Source organism: Monopterus albus, unplaced genomic scaffold, assembly GCF_001952655.1.
Source record: "Monopterus albus unplaced genomic scaffold, M_albus_1.0 scaffold328.1, whole genome shotgun sequence".
NCBI lineage: Eukaryota > Metazoa > Chordata > Actinopteri > Synbranchiformes > Synbranchidae > Monopterus > Monopterus albus.
Window position 1 is genome coordinate 527,130 of NW_018128208.1, and position 19,589 is coordinate 546,718.

A 19,589-nucleotide genomic window follows, 5' to 3' on the forward strand; every position below is an offset into this window, starting at 1 on the left:
ATTCACGTTCAATTTACTCAAGGCTATCGCCTTTCCTCAGCACAATGCACGGTCATCGTTTGGCTCCTGGATCCCAGCTCCCACACGGGGATAGAGGTGGGAGGTGGGTGGTGGGTGGATAAAGTTGGAGGACCTTAGTGTGATGGGAAAAGTTAGAGTGGGGGGTGAAGCCCTGAGGCAGCCATGCCCTATCTCATTCAGTAGGTCAGTACACCATGCCTGGGAAGGTGTGTGAGGAACCATGCCTTACAAACCAGTATACTGTACACACAGTAGTTGTCTGTCTGTAGTTGTGTGTGAGAGAGAAACAGTGTGTGTACAATATTCAGTTTGTTTTAGGCACAACACTGCAATGATCTTTCATCTATGGCGCAGGACATGCGGTTGTCCATCAACCGGAGGGTGAGCGGTTTGATTCCTCTTCTCCCCAGTCCACGTGTCGAAGTGTCCTTGGACAAAACACTGAACCCCAAGTTGCTATGGCCAGAGCAGCACTTTGCAGGGACACTGTCACCATCAGCATGTGAATTGATGGCCGCCTTCTGTGCTGGAGACAAATTCCTTGTGTGTAACATGCTTGGCCAATAAAAGTGATTATCATCTTTATGCAAATGGCACAGTTCTCTACTGATTGAATTCAGCTATGGAGAACCTTGTGTCTTATGCTTTAATAGTAAAACAAACTCCTTAGGATACAATATATGCAGTTATGCAAGACAAGAAGTGATAATCTGACTCTAAGCATTCCTCATGGTGTTCCCAGTGAACAGTGTACATTTAGTATCTGGCTTGAGATTGATTCACGCGTCTGTTCTAATGACCTGTCCGAGGCCCTCGTGCACTCAGAATCAGCTGGTGTTTTTCTAAGCCAAGTACAGGTTGAATTTCAGATATCTTGGGGTCCTCAGACAGTAACATAGAAAATATGGGCAGCAGGTGGTAGTCTGGGTAAATCTGATAGAGAGCAGGCTTGGTTCACTTGTTTTGGTAAAAAAAAAAAAAAAATCCTGTTTTTCATCTTGTTGAATTATTGAAACCACAGTGTTCTTAACAGGAGAAAACAGTGGCACAGTGTCAATGCTTTGTGTATTGTAGATAGAACTGCACTGGTAACAAAAAATGTAGTTTTATCTGATGCTAATTTTGGTAAGAAAACCGTGCAAATGATGAAGTTCACCATGGGATGCTGTGGCACAGGGTCACGTGAGCATGATAGGCTATGTAGATGGATAAGGTAACATACTGTATCTGAGATGTTAAATTAAAAAAGAAGCAACAGAACATAGGAGACAGATTGACAAACATGAATGAAATGCTTTTGTTAACATATGATGACCTTCTTTGATTTCTACCGTAGTAACTCAACATGTCATATATCTGACCTTTGTCACACAACAGTCCTCCCCAGTTGACGTCACACACACACTGCCAGGGTTCAGTGCAGCTGCCATACACACAGCCAGGGAACGTCACACACTGATCACACAGAGGACCCTTCCAGCCGTAATGACACCTAGAGGAGGAGGTGGAAAGATATTTGTCCGTGTCACTTTCAGACGATTAATAGTAATGATTTTGAACCAGTTCTGTGCTGTAAAACAAAAACATCTTATTTTATTATATGAGAAAAAAGAAGCATGTTCTCATTTTTATTTTAATGACCCAGTACTGATTATAAAAATCCCAAGATTGATCTCTGCATGTTGGCCTTTCCCCAGTAAACATGTGCATCTGCAGTTAGTGTTAACAGTATGTGATTGCAGTGATTAATTGTTGTAAATGGTTCATTTGTGTTCATCTGTACTTGTGTTGTTGTTGATGTCTGCATCTTGCCAAGTACAGTTCCTATAATCAGAAGTGTTCTTGGTTTAGCTGGTTTATTTAATCCAGGCTCAGATAAAACCACACACACACACACACAAAGCAGGATATTTCATTTTGGCTGCCTCAGAAAGAATGAGTACAATCTGTAAAGGACTGGAGGAACAGAGTGTTTAGAAAAGGTGCATGACATTATGGAGCAGGCTTCTAATCATTACCTTTAGTCTAAAATATAGCACTACACTGCAGTGTGCTGCTATATTGTGGTATCATCTTATAGTGACTAACAGGTCGAATCTGCTTCACATTGTATCCATAATGCATCTTATAGTGACTAACAGGTTGAATCTGCTTCACATTGTATCCATAATGTGACTTTGTACATTGTGACAGTGATGTCGAATGCATATCATTTGGCCCAGGCCTCTGCTACTGTAAGTGGAAATTACAAACGTTTCTCACTTGCATTCTCCAGGTTCAGTACAGGAGCCATGGTCCTGATGACACCCCTTCCTGCACACTGCTGTGAACACAACACACAAAAAGGGAGTTTTTAGTGACTGGACAGCAGTTACTATGAAACAGAAACGACGCTGCGTTGAGTTACTGGGCATAAACACCTGCAATCTACACTGAATAAATCTGGATCACTGCCAGTAAAACAACAGTTCAGAACAGTCAACACAAAACATCTCCAGGTATCATGGTAAATGGACTTGTGTAGTGCTTTTCTATTAACTGAAGCACTCTCAAGCATATCATACTTCAATGTGGAGTCCAAAACAAATTTCCCTAAGGGACAAGTAAATCATATCTTATAGCTTTGTGATGTGATGGTATTTCTCTGCCAGCCGGAGAGTCTAAGACTGAAAACTCTGTGAACCTGCAGGGGGGAAACAGGGGAACCCTGCCTAATTTGTCCAAACTTCCTGCTTCTCCGCAGTCCAATCAGTGACCTGCTGAGGAGGAAGTCAGATGAACTGAGATGGGGCGGAATGGGCAGGGCTGCAGGATGTCCTTAAACTAGTTGTGTGTCCTTCGGGGTTCCCATGGCTTCCACTCTGGTTTCCTCCATTCATTTACAGTACCATCACAACACGATGGCAGGTCACAAAGTGAGGTCATTCAGCTGATGAGTCACAGACAGCCAGAGAATGGTCCGCACCTTCCCTCAACACACTGTGCTCACAGAAGCTAACTGATGTATATTTACTGGACTGGGTCAATGTAATGAGTCCTGAATGCATGTGGACATTTTTAGACTGTAAGGACATCACTTTGTCAAGTGGTTGGTTGAGAGCTACAACATGGCTTTAGGGTTAAGTTGTGCACATCAGTGTGTGTAAGCAATTTAAAATGATATTACTGATTCACAGATGACTATGAAGTTACAGGTCAAGTTGAACAGCCCTGATTCATGGTAGTTTCAAAGGGCTTGGGAGGGAAGCATTAGACAGGAAAACAAGGACAGTCTCATGGAAAAACCTTGGAAAGGATCCCTAAAGAGGAAACAGCCTTCTCAGGCTTTTAGGAAAATAAATGGAAAGCAATTTCAAAATTTTCTCATCTGTAGACTTTTGTAATGTTAAGGTCACAGATGATAATCTCTCCAACTACACAGCAATTACAACGTAACACCAAATAGTTGTGGTTTTATGGGAGTTATGAGGGGAACTACTTTTGATCGGGTGCACTGACTTGGAAACCAGCATCACTGAGCCCAGCAAAGAAGTGACCTTTGGCTACATAGGCTAACTGTTTCCCTAGTTTTCAGGCCTTATGCTAAGCTAACCAGCTCGTGGTTCATATCTACTGTACACTCATGAGACCAATAATGATCTTTTCATCCAATTATTAGCAAGAAAACTAAATGTATTGTATTTTTTTAGCATTCCTACAACTATACCTTTAATTATGTAGAAACAGGAGATAAAACAGCAAGATCAAGTATTGTAGTGGTATGAATAGTGATCCTGGTTTGGTAATGATTATTTTTTATTATTTATTAATCTGCCCATTAATTTGTTAATCTTTTGGTCTATAAAATGTTCGAAAACAGAGCAAAACAAATTCTAAAGCTATTCATTTAGTAGCATAAGAAAAGAAAACCAACAGATTCACTTTTAAGAAGCCAAAACCAGAAGTGTTACTTGAAAAATGAAATAAATCAATTCATCAAAGTTGCTGATAAACTTGTGTTTAGTCCAATTAAAAACCAGAACTCACATGATTTGTACATTTCTCTAAGTGTATACAGGACATAGTCTATGGTGTGATGTGCTCTAACATAGCACAGAGTTAAGTTTCCTCTCTCACCTTCATTGCACTCTAGACCCATCCAGCCGTCTATGCAGACCTTGGAGCCGGTGAGGTCACAGGTGAAGTGACCAAAGAAATCATCACGGGCTCGGCACAGCTTGTTGCAGAAAGGTCCATAGTAATTGGAGTCACAGCGGAAACGAAGCCGATACTCCAGGCTGAGAGTCCGTCCGTGGTGATGGTATGTCTGCCACTGTTCACCAGGGTTCAGCATGGAGGAGAGGAGGACACGCTCGATCAACTGACCTGAGTACAGAAGAAATACATACTTTTTCAGACTTTTAGGATTTCAATTAGAATGCATGATCCACTTGTATTTGATATTCTGTCCTTACCGGTGGCAACTGAAGCAAACAAAGTAGTATTAAGGGTGGAAAAGGCAAAGTTATCTCAGCATTAAGGTAGGCCATGTTGAAATTGTCAATGTGTCAATTAATGTTTAAACTTTGACTAACTGACCTTTCTTCTACCACTTGGGGGCAGCAGAACAAACAGTAAACTCAACACTGACATATTATGACTTTATAAATGTGATATAGCGAATGTGCTAGCAAACTGCTGCCCATTAACATATCTAGCCCTTATGAAGCAATGTTAGCATTTTATTTATTAGTTTATGGCCACCTGGCAGATTTTAGTCCAATATTTACTCTGAACTGTGCTTCCTAAGGCAAATATATGGCTCTTCAGTTGCTAAAGGCTCCACTGCGTTCACCAGTTACTCGCTAAATTTGGTAGTGGACTCTGGGTCTTTAGAGCTTTTTAAGTGAAATAAGCTGTTTGTGACTGGAAACGCCACTGATGAGAGTGGTCTGTCTAAACCAGAACTGGACAGTTATGAACCATATAATCACAACGATTACCTGAAAGATGCTAACATCCACCATGGAGTGGAGGATTGCTGCAGAGCTGGGTGATAATTCTTTGTGGGTTTGTCTCCCCTTTCACAATACAAGTACCCATTTAATCAATTATTAATACAGAAATATGAAACAGGCCAGCTTTAAACTTCTCTGCCACTTTGTATGCACGTGCCACTTAAGTAAGCATTTTTTTGTGCCAGCAAACAGTTTCCGATATGCTTCTAAAGAGTGGAGCTTATAAAATCATGTTAAAGAGAGATTCTTTCCCATCCACACAACAGCATTGGCATGGCATTTTGTATTTTTGAATAGTTGTCAGCCATTTCACTGTGGACAGGTTAAAAAGGGGTGCATTTCAAATCTATCTACATAGTAGTCTTGATGAGTTGGCTTTGATTTATCCAGAATTTCTTGGGAACAACAACTGGCATCATGGTATTTGACCAGACAAAGGGGGGTTAGGGTAGAGAACTGGAAACTGTTGTATATGAATACCAAGGGAGACACGGGCCTTCTATAGGACTTTGGGGCCAATCTGAGAGGACCAGACAAGCCCCGGGGCAGCGCTGGGGCTGTGGCTACTGCTGCTGCTCCTGACCCCGTAGGGGATTTCCCAGAGGCAATGTCATCCTCAGCTCAATTATAATCTCCTCTGACAGAGTATTAACACACACAAAGCACTGAGAATATGTGTGTGCAAGTGTATCATATCTGTGTGCCTCGATTTATGTGCATGTGTATTTAGGATGTGGTGGCGAGGATAAAGGAACGATTGCACGATAGTTACACAGAAGGGAAATTCATGAGTGGGTCTAGTGTGTGTGAGAGAGAGAGAGACAGACAGAGGCAAACAGAGCCAAAGAGGAAGGGAGGCAGCTACTAATGCACATACATAACAAACCGCCTGATGGAGAGATGAGATCACTGTGGTTTGACACAAAGGAATGAAAACAGGGCCAATATTGCCTGGTGTGTGTGCACATGAGTGCGTGTTTAGGTAGCTCACCCGCTGCCCTGTTCATCGACTGTCCTCCTGTTGTCAGGGCTTGGTTTCTAAACACTAATCATGTTACTGCAGTGCATTGTGGGTTTTTCATTATTTTATGACTCTGGCATGTCAAAGAGCTAATTTCATCATCACCATTTCTCTGCCAGCAAAGAAGAGGCACAGAAGCCCATAAAAAGAAATAAATAAAAATAATAATAATAGTAAGCATATTATCAGCCAGCACAGCAGGGAAGGTGTGTAACAGAGTCTGATACCCACTTGAACCTGATTAGATGAGATGACACGGTAACAAGTGAGCATAAATAGAGAGAGAGAGAAAATGAGAGAAGCTCAAATACTGAATTGGCAGAACAGCAGCAAAAAGAAGTAGTCAGCTGCTTTAGAAATCACAGTTGACAGCAAAGCAAGCAGAATATCAGCAGCAGTCACACGAGGTTGTACCTGCAGGGAGAAGGAGCACTTACATCTCTTTCTGTGGCCTCTGGTGATTGTCGCTCTTTGCCTGGTATTACTGTGAACTGCTTGTCATTGACTGTGGCCTGAGAAAGCACTGCAGCAGCGGACTCGCTGTTCCCTATCATCTGAAGCACATCAGTAAATCTGGAAACCAACAGATCAGCCAGATCTGCTGGTACCTCCCCTATATTTGATGCATAAAAGACCTAAACTTCAGCACATGTCTTGAATGTTATAGACAAGATGGTCTAGATTATAATCCTTATAATACTAAATTCCACTTTATCTCAGCGGTGGTGGCAGTTTTGTGTCTGTGATAGCCATGTCAGTAGAGGTGGGTGAACACATCCGTAAATCTGCATTCAAAATAGCAAATATGGGAACTGAAGAATGAACATGGAGGAAATGAAACTGCTGCTAATGTAATATAATTGCAGCACAACATTTGTGTGGAGTTTTTGATGAGGTGGTCTGTCTTTTGTTACTCTGTCTTGTTTTTACTTATAAACAACTGTAACATGCCAAGAAATCTAGCAAAGCACCAACAAACACAAAGAAGAAGATGACTGCTAGGAATGTTACTAAATTACTAAAAGGACATCCGACAGGGCAAGAATTACAAGTGATCAGATTTTTTTGGGTTGTTTGTCCATGAATTTGATATCTCAGGGACACCATAAGGGTAATTCTTCAAATTTGGCACAAATGTCTTTTTGGATTCAAGGGTGAACTGATTAGATCTTGGTGGTCAGTAGTCACAAGTCTGTGAACTCAACTTTGTTCCATACCCGTGAACTTGACTGGGCGGCAGAGGCATACAACCATGAAGCAGTAATTCTAGTTTTTCATGTATTTCCCTGAATAAACATATCTACTTACAGTCAGCCACTTACTCTACACAGTAGACGTATACACAGTTTTCATGTCAGATTATTACCAACATGTCAGAAGCACATTTTTCTGACCAAATAAAGGGGTTTAGATTCTCTGTCAGACCACTTGTATTTCTCATCCTATTAGAAACAACTGTTCCAGATCTCAGCAATTATGTGAGTGAGTAAAGTGTCATGAATAAAAATAAGAACCAAACCTGTGTAAATAAAGCAAACATTGTAATTAACTGGGGGTATAGTTAAAGGTTTGCCCTGGCACATTAACACTAGCCACATTTGATTTAAACACAACTATGTGAAGGTCATATTGCTGGGGCTCAAAGAACATATTTTCTTACTGTTCCCAAGGACTGTTTCAACTGTGCTCAGTAATCCTTTCTGATTAGCAGCAGGGCCTGATATGTCCATTCAGACTGCTACGGGACGCCCGTGTTTGAGCTGAGCCGCGCTGCTAGTGGATGACTTTAAACCCAATGTAGGGGCTGTCAAGAGCTCAGGTGGAAGCGGCAGAAAATGCAAACAAGATATAAGAGCAGTGATGGGGATAGAAGGAAGGACAACTGAAACAAAGATAAGAGACACAAACACAGAGATGGAGAAAAATCTCTGGTGCAGTTCCCAATTTCTCATTATCTCAGCCACCTTTTGGATATGACTGCAGTCTCCCTGCTGGATAGGGAGGTAGAGGATGGTGGGATGAAAGGGAAGACTGTGGCATGACAGGAATGGGGAAAGCATAGGAACATCTGTCACCATCTGTGTATATGTGTGTGTGTGTTGTGCTTTTTATAGCATGCAGCTCACATTCCTTGTCATGGAGTTGTTGTTGATTAGGAGGAGAAACAACAAGGAAACAAGCAGAAAATTAAATGGCTTGGATAAAAGACCCTCTAACCTCATTTGTTCACAGACGTACAGACACAGAGGATGTTTTGACAATGTTTCATCATGTTGAACCACATACAGTACTCATCGACCAACACTCGTGTTGTTTACTTCTATGAAAATTGTTGTTGTAAACTTACAGATAACCTCTCTTGGTGAGAGAAGGGAGGGCACTGCAGATAAAGCCAAAGTACACAGATATTTGGTCAAACTAAGACCAGACTGTGACTTTTGAGATTTGTTTACCCCAGGAACTGGTCATGCTAAAATCTGACCTATCTGAGATTCCGTTAACATAATAGTCAAAACTGAGTTATAACCAGAATCTATTTGACATCTGTTTTATCATATTAAATTATGCCCTTTTCCTCCATGAACAAAACTAAAACAAAAACAAATTTGTTTGTGTCTAGTTTGAGCTAGCTGGAATTAGTGTTAGTCTTAGCCACTGCAAATTTACTGTTTTCATTTCAATCTGTTGTAATTTAAAAAATAAAACATAAAATCTATATTGATGCCCCAAACCCTTAGTAATTGAGTTTGTTATAGCACATTAATAGGCAGCGGCTAAACACAATCACAGTAGAGAAACGTGAGTTTGCTTAGCTTAGATTCCTTATAGGTTTTACAACTGGTATAACTCTTTTCACACTTGGATACAGTAAGTAGCATTTTCAAAAACATGGAGGGTGAGAAACAATAAAAACTTCTATCAGCTCTTTCTGTCTCTCTTTCTGTGGATAATGCCATGTTTATTGTTTAATTTGGCCCACGTTTTTCACATTCTATATGAAAAAAGGCCAAAAGACACACATACAAACACGTGAAGTGCAGCTTCACCTGATTCTGATGTGTCGTTATCATAGTCCAGAGCCTCCAACACCAGGGAGAAGGACTTCTGTGAAGGCAACAGAGAAGACGGCAATTACACTTGTGCTGCAAACACATTTTTGAGTTTAATATCAACAAAACTTATCCAACTCTGTCCAGCACTGTATCATTCATTCTCTCACTCCCTAGGAGGGAAACACATCACCCATCACAGCTGCCACTGGTAATGCTGTTGGGGGTGGATGTGTTTTGGACACTACTGGTGTGCACGTGACTGTGCATATGTGATCATGGTCACCCTATAAACAAGAATTGGGGAGAGGCCGTGTCTTCAAATAACAGCTACAAATCTATGATTTCACATTGTATTTTCGTCCACATCCAGAGCGCTGATAGAAAAAGTTTCAGGTTCACGAGAACTTATTATTGTTCAATAACAATAACAAGAACTTTGTTATTGTGTGTTTTTTTTTTTTATCTCTAAACTTTTGATGTCTTTGTAGATGGAGACTGAAATTAAGTTTAAATTCTGGATATGTGCTGTGTTTTCAACTTCAAAAATGATAAAGATTTTCCAGATAAACTGCTTAAGTACTAGTCCTTGGTTGTGTGCTAATATGAAAGTAGACTAGTAATATTGATATTTGGTGGGTTCACAAACTCACTTTTGACAAACGGGTTTCTTAACTGAAAAAAAAAAAAACCATGATAAACATGATAAATGTTTTGTCCCCTTTCAGCTCTAGCAGATATAACCTGGCTATGTAAATGGGTTCAAATAAGCATATAAACTTTAATCTTATGAAATGGTCTTCAGAAATCATTTCAAATCATGTTGTTAGTGACTGTTTGTAAAGCTGTGAGAAAAAAATGTGCATGAGAAATTCACACACACACGTTTCACACTATTCAACCTCAGTATCTTAAATTATTTCTGAACATCATTTCACAAGTTTAAATTGTTCATTGACCCGTAGCTGAGTCCACACTGACAGTGTATAATCTCAGTTTACTTAACAAGAGTGTACGTAGGTGTTTTTCTGTCCTTGTGCTCAGCCTTGACAAAAAGGACAAGCATCAGAAGTGATTTACTCCACAAGCCAAGGATGTAGATTAGATACTGACTCAAACAAATCCTCAACTTGTAGCGATATGGAGAGAAAACGTGAAAAAGGACAATGTTACATGCCTGTGATGTAGCAGAACATTCAAAAATAATTTAATTACCACACTCCTGGAACAAGCATCCTTTATTCTCTTTGCAACCTATACCTTATCTTGCAAATTTCTCCTGGATGGCTGGGCCAGACTGTCATATCTACATGACCAAATCTGAATATGTATTAAGATTCAGAGCTGTATGTGGAGTCAGCCTATATATGGTTATCCTGCAGTACAGTAGCAAGGGACTCAGGCATAAGCTGGGTATCTAAAACTGATGGCTCTGAGCTTACAGAGATAACACACTCTGGAGAGATAACAAACGACAGGTGTTTTTCTTTTGTCTTCCTCTTTTATGATGCATTTGTTCATCCTATACACCAGTGATGAATAATTCAGACCAGCACTTTCCTCTACAACTCCCTCCCTCTTTATCTCTTTTGTTGCTTTCTCTATTTCTCTCCATCTATCTATTCCTCCCTCTCTGAAATGCACCAGTGCCTGTCATGCAAATCACTGTGTGCATTGTGGGTAAGGTTGCTCCTAAAGGGCCACATGGATGTGTAGTCACGTCTCTGCTGGAGGAGCATACTATCAGACAGGGGTGGGTGCGTGGGAGGAGAGGAAGCAAGGTAGGAAGTAGAGAAAGGTGATGGGTGCAGTTGGTGAGTGAGGTGCAATGTGAAGGAGAGATGGATTTGGTGGGAGGTTGGGGCAGGAGGTCTGCAGCATTGCTAAACTTAGCCAGAGGAAACACACAAGGAGCAGAGGAGAAGATGAAGGGCAGCAGTGAAGGTGCAAAATGGCTGGGGAGTGAAAATTGGTGTGTCAGAAAACACTGAGTCAGGGATTTGTGTCAAGTAAAGGCACATGCTGTATATCTGTACTGCAAGAGATGAGGTGATGGGAGGAAAAGGTGATTATACAGAATGAAAAAGGAATGAGAAAAGGGATCAAAATGATAACTATGAGGGGAATATGTAAAAAATTGGTATAGAAAGGTAAAGGATAAATGCAACTTTGGCAGCTGTGGTGGAGTAGTGTTTGCAGGGCTCCTGGTGTTTGTCAGATGTTCAGATACAAGTTGAAGAACAAGGTCAGAGAGAGGTGAAACAAAGGATCATAAGATAAAAGAGAAAAGATCATAGGAGAAGACAAAAGAAAGGAGCAGTAATAAGAGAAAGGTGCTACACACACACACAATACTTAGAAGCCATGGTGATAATGAGATGTGCTGAGTTGCAGAGGGCTAGCAGCCAGTTCATTAAGGTCGGCAGACTGCAGGTAGCCTACAGATGGACCAGCTGGAGTCATTAGGCTTTGGCTGAAAACTGAAGTATTGTTATTATTCATGATTTACATCTGAACACTGTGAGATCCTGCACCCCCAGTGCAACCTGACTACTGACTATGCTAGTAGCGGATTGTATAGCCTCCAGCCTCAAGCAGGGATGAGGAGCAGTCTGGTAAGATTCTTTCACACCTCCTGATTATTGTCCATTTTCAAACTCTTAACTCCAACTGACCCTGATTTATCAAGTGACATCCCTTGATGATGGAGCACAGTCCTGGCTAACAAAGGGGATTGGGGCGAGGCAGGGTACAGGGCAGGTTTGCAATCTATCACAGGGCTGACACAGAGAGACAGACAACCACACACACTTAAATTAATCCATGCCTATGGGCACTTTAGAGCCACCCATGGGTGGAGCCAGGGAGCAGAGTATTTGGCCTGATTCCACTCAGTGGAGGGAACCGCTGTGCAGCAGAGATGCCCCCGGCCATAATTAAAAAAGGAGCACACCCAAAGTTAGCTAAATAAAGCACTATGTATGTCTCATGTTTACACTAAAGAAACAATTTGATTTAAATTTAAGTAGAGTTTATTATTTCATAGATGTAGGGGTTTAATTTATTTCTCATGGGCACCATAGTGACCCAGTGGTTAGCGCTGTCACCTCACAGCAAGAAGGTTCGAGCCCGGGCCGATTACCTAGGAGCTAATGTATAGTGAAGTTTTTGAATAACCTGATTACTGCCATGCATATAAATGCGTTATCTGATTTCTGTTACTTAAGTGCAGGTAAATGCAGTAATTCATACAGGAAGGGTGTATCTGCAGTTAGCTGTGTTGTCAGGGTTGTGGTCTTGTATGGAAGCTATGGAGGGGTCACATTAACTATGATGACCAAGTTAAAATCACAAAAAACCTACTGATAAGTCTGTGTAAAATAATTAAGGGAATCTCTTACAATGAGCACTTCCTGAAAACCTTGCCAAAACATGCACCCTCACATGGACATCACAGCAATTTGCTTTACAATCAACAGGGATATCAGAAAGGCCAGTGCCCATTAGAGGCCAGGCGAGGCGAAGTGACCTCATGGTGTGTTTAAAGAAAACATGCACATAGAGGAAAATCCAACATCACAAAGAAGAGGCTGATAAGATTAAAGCAAAGTGATATTTTTACCTCCTTCGAGCAAAAACATTAGTGTTATTTCTGCCATTTGTGATGAGAATGGCCAATGTGATGAGTGGGGAAATGACATAATGGGAATGGGGTGTGTGTGTGTGTGTGTGGCTAGGGCGCTGATCATTTTAGAGGAGATGGCGAGATTGCCCCAGCAGAGGACAATAGCCCCTCTCAAAGCATTTTTGTCATGTATCTCAGAGTTTACAGTTGACATTTGGAAATAAAAGTAAGCTTTCAAGTGTACAATGACACATGACTTTACAGCCAGCAGCTCTGTGGGGCTGCACTTTAGCAGACAGGCACTTTGAGCTAAATGTCTGCACCTTTAACATAAATACCATGGTTTTATGATGTAGGGGTAAACATTAGGGCACTGTACTGTTCATGGAACAATGTACTGAGGTAAGTGGCCTCAGTACATTGCCTCAGAGTACACTCAGTTGGCAGTTTATGCAGTCATGACGGGGAGTTCATATAGAGCCATGTCCAGCACACTTCCTTCGTGCTGCCAACATTCAAGAAAAATAATTGTGTGATTTGAGTAATGGGGGCCTGTGCCCCAGTAGAACTTTGTGCCTAGCAACCCCCCTGTACTGTAGCCTTTAAAATGAAATTAGCCCCCATGGCCCCCCCCCCAGCCACCCCTTGGGGCCACCATTGGTTTGGACAAAAGTGGTGGAGTGACTGACAGACCGACACTGCCAACCTCACAGCTACAGTATGGGGTGTAAAACGGAGTAAAGTTGTATCATAATGAAGTAATATGTCATTTTAGTTTTTGTTGAACAAATGAAAAACCCAAGTCAAAATTATCCCAAACTGTCTCTTTTTTATTTTTACACACAAAAGGCACAACACTCGATACTCTGGATTTGACTAGTGTGTTTGCTTGATGCTTTTCTAAATACAATTTCCTGACAGCTGTGCTACAATCACAGCATGTGTTTCTTTCCCAAATGAATCTGACCTATACCCCTTCTCCACAGCACATTTTGACTTGACAGGTGGCACTAATAACATTAACGACGGCTCTGTTGCAAAGTCACTGTAGTGTAGCAACTCGTAATTAGTTATTTGTTACACCTGTATCTGACGAGTCAAAATATGTGCTGCATTAAATGCCTCATCAACTTGAGATTCACCCCTCATGTTTCGCTCATGGTCACGTGACCACTTTCATTTTCATTTTAACTTGTTTAATTAGAACTGGAGGAACAAAAGTAAACTGGAAGCTCTTTCTAGTGTAGCTGAGGCTCCTGTACACAGACAGTTCATTTCCAATAAGCTCTCTCTCTCTGATTGTTGCCAGTCATGACCTGTGCAGATGGTCTGAGCCTGGCACGGCTACAGACATTGGGGAATTTCCAAAAACACAAGGCAACTTCAAAACATGAGAATTAGCTTTGCTGTTGCCTTGCATGGGGATATGTACCTGCACATTGAGAGCCGCTGTACCAGAGTCAAATTCCTCATGTCCAGCACACCTGGCCAATAAAGCAGATTCTGATGATGAATCGTCCCTTCCCTCAGGCTGCAGGCTGGCTGGTTATCTGGCCCTGTCCTTCGCCTGCAGCCTCTCACTAGCCTAAGCAGGCAATCAGACTGATCCAGTAAAAACACAACTCTCTGCAGTGTTGTAGGCATGTACAACACAGTCAAAGTGAGCGGCTTTATTCACATTTCCAGCCCATGAGTTTCCATTGTATTTTAGCTCACCACGCTGCTCGACCTTAGCACCAGTTCTACCACCAACGTGTTGGCTTTAATAGATAAAAAACACAATTTAACATTCATTACTAATGAAAGGGCATGGCATGTCATTACTGTGCGCTAACTGTAGCCCAATTTCAACAATGAATAGCAGTGAATGCTCATGCTAACAAAGTAAACAAAAGAGTCTTCTTCCCGTGGACATCCATGTCCCGATTGTCCCCAGTACATGATTGATTAACACAGCACCTTTTCCAGATGATGTTACCATCTGGTGCGGTGAAAGTTGAACCAGATCCAAATTTTTTGCCGCACAGGATTGCATCATTTTGCCGGAGCCCCCTGCTGTGCTGATGGTGGCTTTGGTGAATGCAGTGCCCTATAGAAATTAATAGAGAGGGCTGCGTTTTTTTCACACCTTTGAAACTAAATGCGACTGTGGCCTAACAGAGGAACAACTCAGGATTAGAGCAAACTAAGCGAACTACTGGGCAGATGTTTGTGATTCTATTAAACAAGGGTTTTAAAAAGTTGATTTCCTTCCTTCAAACTCCTGTCACTGCCTCTTCCACTGCTCCGCTTCTCGTTCCTACCTTCTAGTTTCTCAGCCTGACCCCTTCCTCTCTGTCCCTCCCCCATCAGTGCCCCTTTCTGTCCCCCCGCCATCCCTTCCTCCATCTCTCCTTCCCTCTCTCTCATACATGGGTAGGGTAGGATATCCCGACAAAGCCAGGCTGTACAAACACAGCTCCATGACAGGAAGGACTCCCAGCCTTAAGAGAGGAATTTCCCCTAATGGATACACACTTACAGTACATGCACACAACCAGACAACCACATGTTAGTGCACATGCATACGCAAATCAGACACACACAGGCAGACAAAATGTGTGATTCATCAGTTTAGACAACAGGATTTGGTGCACTTTAATCATTCAACAGTACAGCCAAACAGAACGGGGTGCACTTTTTATATTTTACATGTCTGTAGTTTCTTAATAATTTTTTTTTGTACAAACTATGGAAAAAAATGCAGTGGCCTGTTTTTATTTTCTGGAAAAATGTGAAAAATTGGGGGATGTCTTAGATTTGAGGACAAAATAGTTACACCAGAACAGCTTCATTGCACCTTGGCAATGACTCTCCAAATCTCTGAACTCTGCTGACCACCGTTGTTCCAGAAAACATTCCCTCATATGGTTTTTGATGGTGGAGACGCTGTGTAACACATCACTCCAACATCTCCCCTAGCTGTTCAACTGGGTTGAAACCTGGTGACTGTGAAGGCCACAGCATATGATTCATATCAGTGACCCCTCCTGTCCTATGGATGGAGACACTGTCATCTTGGAAAAGACCACTCAGTTATTCAGCTTCTTCCTCTAATTTGTCACCCCTCCGTATATGTTTTCAAAATATGAAATATTCTTTCAAGAGAGTGTTGCACTATGGGTTGTTTGTCTAATGATGCCAGACTAGCAGGTGTTTTCAATCCAGCCCGAAGAATGCTTCATTTAACCTTTCTGAAAACTTGTGTAATGTGTATTCCCACAAAGGAAATAAATTCATGATGACAGAAAGCAAGTTTCTAGCAATGTCTTTACTGCAGAAGTGAACCAACAAGTAAATCTGTCCAGCCAAGAATTATACACTCTGTTACAGTCTGAAAGATGCTGACTGTCAGAGAAAATCATTCTGACTGCTTTAACAATCTGTGTGAGTGTAAGTCTGACACATAAATGTGGGTTTGTTTGTTATACAATGTCATAAAATCACTTGGAGCTGCAGGTTCAGCTGATAAATCTTTGTAGGTTCATCCCTGTGAACAGTACCTCTGACATTAGACAGTTTTCACTTTGACATTTGATACGCTATTATTATAAAATAGTGATTATATCTGCTTTAAAGAAATGTAAAGATTCATTATCGGAGACCGTTACTGTCACAATATGTTATCTTGTACACTTCTCTGCAAATAAATGTCTCATTATTGCATGTTCAGCTGACCTGCTGTGCTGTGTGAAGATTGTACACCCGTAGAGTGTTTTATTTAGCATAAAATACACTTAGGAATATAATTAAGATGGTGTGTAGAAAGGAACTGAAAGATGTATATGATTCCTTTAAGAGAGAGATGCTGTTTTAAATTAATATTTAATTTATTTGATCAACTTATTGGTCCTAAGGCCAAGAATTAAACACTTTCTTAGTTAAAGGAAAAATATAAAATGTTATAATTTATTGATAGCATTATTTATGTTTCTGACTAACTCATTTGTCTCATTCTGATCATTTCCAAACACTTTTTTCTATATCTGGGCTCTGAAACTGTAGAAATCCTAATTTATATTCGAATGCCACACACATCACATAAGGCATGCACATAATGCATGTACAAATTAATCAAATGCACATAATTACAAAACATCAGTCAGCAGAATAAAAACCTTGTACATACACACAAACAAGCCAGCACTGCCAAGTTGGTTCCTCGCAGTCTGGAGGATGGAGAAAACTAAACAACCTGTAATCTTCACTATCCACAGTCAAATATGTGTTGTTTTTCTTCACATGTCACATCAGAGTGTTCAAGCAATTACAGACTCACATATGTGCAAACAGGCCAAACTCACACTCACACACACACAAAAACATGCAAACGGTTGTCATGACAGCAGCTGTGCCTGAGCTAGATTGGATGGTTGCACTACAAATTAGTAGTGGAGGTAACCACAGTAACAACGCCATTACTATTCCATAGACAAAGCTTCAAGTTGACATGTTGACACAATTACATACAATAAATGTGACTATATGACAATCTGTGGGTGTCGGCACCATGCTGTCAGTGTCATGTTATATGTATGAGGGAATGTAAAACACTATACAAGGACAAAAACCTGAAAAGACAAGTCATGTAAGATTGGTCTGTGCTTGATCTAAACATACAATTAAATGTCATCTGACACTGATGCTCCCCACAGACTCACACTCTACGCAGCCTTGTGTCACACATAGTTATTATGCTAGTGATTGATTCTTTCCTTACAATAACAAAGAAAATAAATCAGTCTCTTTGAATCCAGAAGTGGCCAGTGCACAGGAAAATAAGATACATGATGTTGTGGTTTATTTGAGCATTTCAAAAGTCTTTCTGGATATTATGCAGTGCTGGCTATCTCCCTGCCCTGAGGTGGAAAACACACACGTATGAGACAAGGAATTAGACCCCCGGTGTGCAGCCGTGCACCCCACCATGCTCCCATGACCCCGTCTCTATAATTACATGTCTCTGTTCTCATCTGTTTTTCTTTCATTGTGGACATAATTAGCACCAGACTTCATTTTCCAGGCTTCGTCCTCAATCACTTTCCATTCACCCTCCACCACCGCTGCCACCACCTTGTCATCAGTCTGTCTGCCTGTCTAGATAAATCTGAGGGGTCGTAAGATAATTAATGGGAGGAGAAAGAAGGAAAAAGCATTCGCATTTTCGGCCTTTCCTCTAATTGTTGCTGTTTTGCAAAATACACTGACATCTTTGACTTATTATGAAACTGATCTTTCCCTGACCATGATGATGCACGTCTTCTGATCTTAACTAGGTGCTAACACCTAGTGATCCCTCCCTCAACTTAACAAAGTCATTAGGTTAGTTGTTAATGTTGCCAGACGATCAAACTGGTTTGTTTTTCAGCTGTGATTTGTAACTGAGACGTGACAGTGTCCTGTTGATAGAGTCAGATGTAATGTTGAGTTGGTGGTACTGCTAACAATAACTATACATACTGTACATTGTTTAATGTAATTCTGTTTATCCTGCCTTAATGTGGTAGGAGAGGTCTTTGTATGAGCTTTTATCTTGTTACCTCTCCAGCACATTATATTTGAGTATAGCTCAGCATAATTGTATGGACTACTGTAAATATCTTTAATAATAGTTTGAGTTGAAATATTTAGAGTGGAAATACTCTGGTAATGTATGTCAAAACTTTACTGAAGTACTTATGTACATACTGTTGTTTGTGCCTTTCTGCATCCATGTTCCTGCAGTTACAGTCAGTGGTTTTAACTAAACTATGCAGCTTCTTCAAACTGTTTGGGCCTACAGAGGCCTCTCAACTTCATGTGCTGTCGTACTCCATGTGGCCCTGCCCCCATCTCCATCCTGTCCTCCCATCATATCTGCCCCTTCACCTCCTGCCACTTATGATTCTCTCAACAGTGTAAGCCATTATGATATGTACACCGCCGCACACAACACCTGTGCCCCACACTAAAATCATGCATTAACCTCCCTCCCTGCACTTTCCTCTCTTATCTAACTCTCATTTCCTCCTTCTTGTCTCAGTCTCTGGCAGTGCTCACATCAATGCTACCCTTTCCTCCATTAATACTGTTAGACTGTTGCTACCACCAGTCAGCCCTCCCTCAGATCCCCCTTCGCAACATAGACCGACTGCCCTCATGTCAACTGAAGCCGCCCCCCCACACCTCCTCTCCGACTTCCGCAGGAAATTACCTTGTCTAGTCGCTAGGCCCTTCATATCTACAGCTGCACTTTCATAGAGTGGCACATTATGAGTGAGAAAAGGTGTCTTGGAGTGGTGTGGTGTGTCTGTAGTGTATAGTGTGTGCTCACTGTGCATGTGAATGTCTTCTCACATTTCTAAAGTCTGGAAAAACAGCTTGTTACACACACATACACACAAACACAAATTGAAATTAAAAATAGTAAAATGGTCTAAAACTTTTATTGGACTTCTTCAGCGGCTATGCTGACTGGACATTTCTTTGGTTTGGCATTACAGTTAGGATTATTCTTAAGGTTACTAAACAGAGTAGAGGGTAACAAAGAATAAAGAATAGTGAGAGAATGAATACAAATTGAATTATGAATGAATTATCGGTCGGCCTCAAACCATCTGGCGCCTCAGTAGGGGGAAGCAGTGCCCTGCCAAAACTGTTTACACTGGAGGTGGGCAGCTGTTGACCTCAACTGGGGACATTGTCGGACGGTAGAAGGAATACTTCACGGATCTCCTCAATCCCGGCGCCATGTCTTCCGATGAGGAAGCAGAGGCTGAGGGCTCAGAGGTGGACTCGTCCATCACCCAAGCTGAAGTCACTGAGGTAGTCAAGAAGCTTCTCGGTGGCAAGGCACC

The 19,589-nt window shown here is 41.4% G+C and overlaps 1 protein-coding gene across 1 annotated transcript in view; it reads right to left on the reverse strand.

The window, feature by feature from the left end:
* Nucleotides 1-23: 23 nt before the first annotated feature.
* Nucleotides 24-19,589, reverse strand: part of LOC109974353 (protein jagged-2-like) — a 35,046-nt gene continuing 15,480 nt past the window's right edge. The window contains exons 3-7 of the mRNA XM_020624521.1: nt 9,087-9,144; nt 4,138-4,386; nt 2,284-2,344; nt 1,383-1,513; nt 24-133 (exon numbers count right to left, since the gene is read on the reverse strand). Of these exons, the coding sequence (XP_020480177.1) occupies nt 24-133; nt 1,383-1,513; nt 2,284-2,344; nt 4,138-4,386; nt 9,087-9,144 (609 nt within the window). The remainder of the gene's footprint in view (nt 134-1,382; nt 1,514-2,283; nt 2,345-4,137; nt 4,387-9,086; nt 9,145-19,589) is intronic.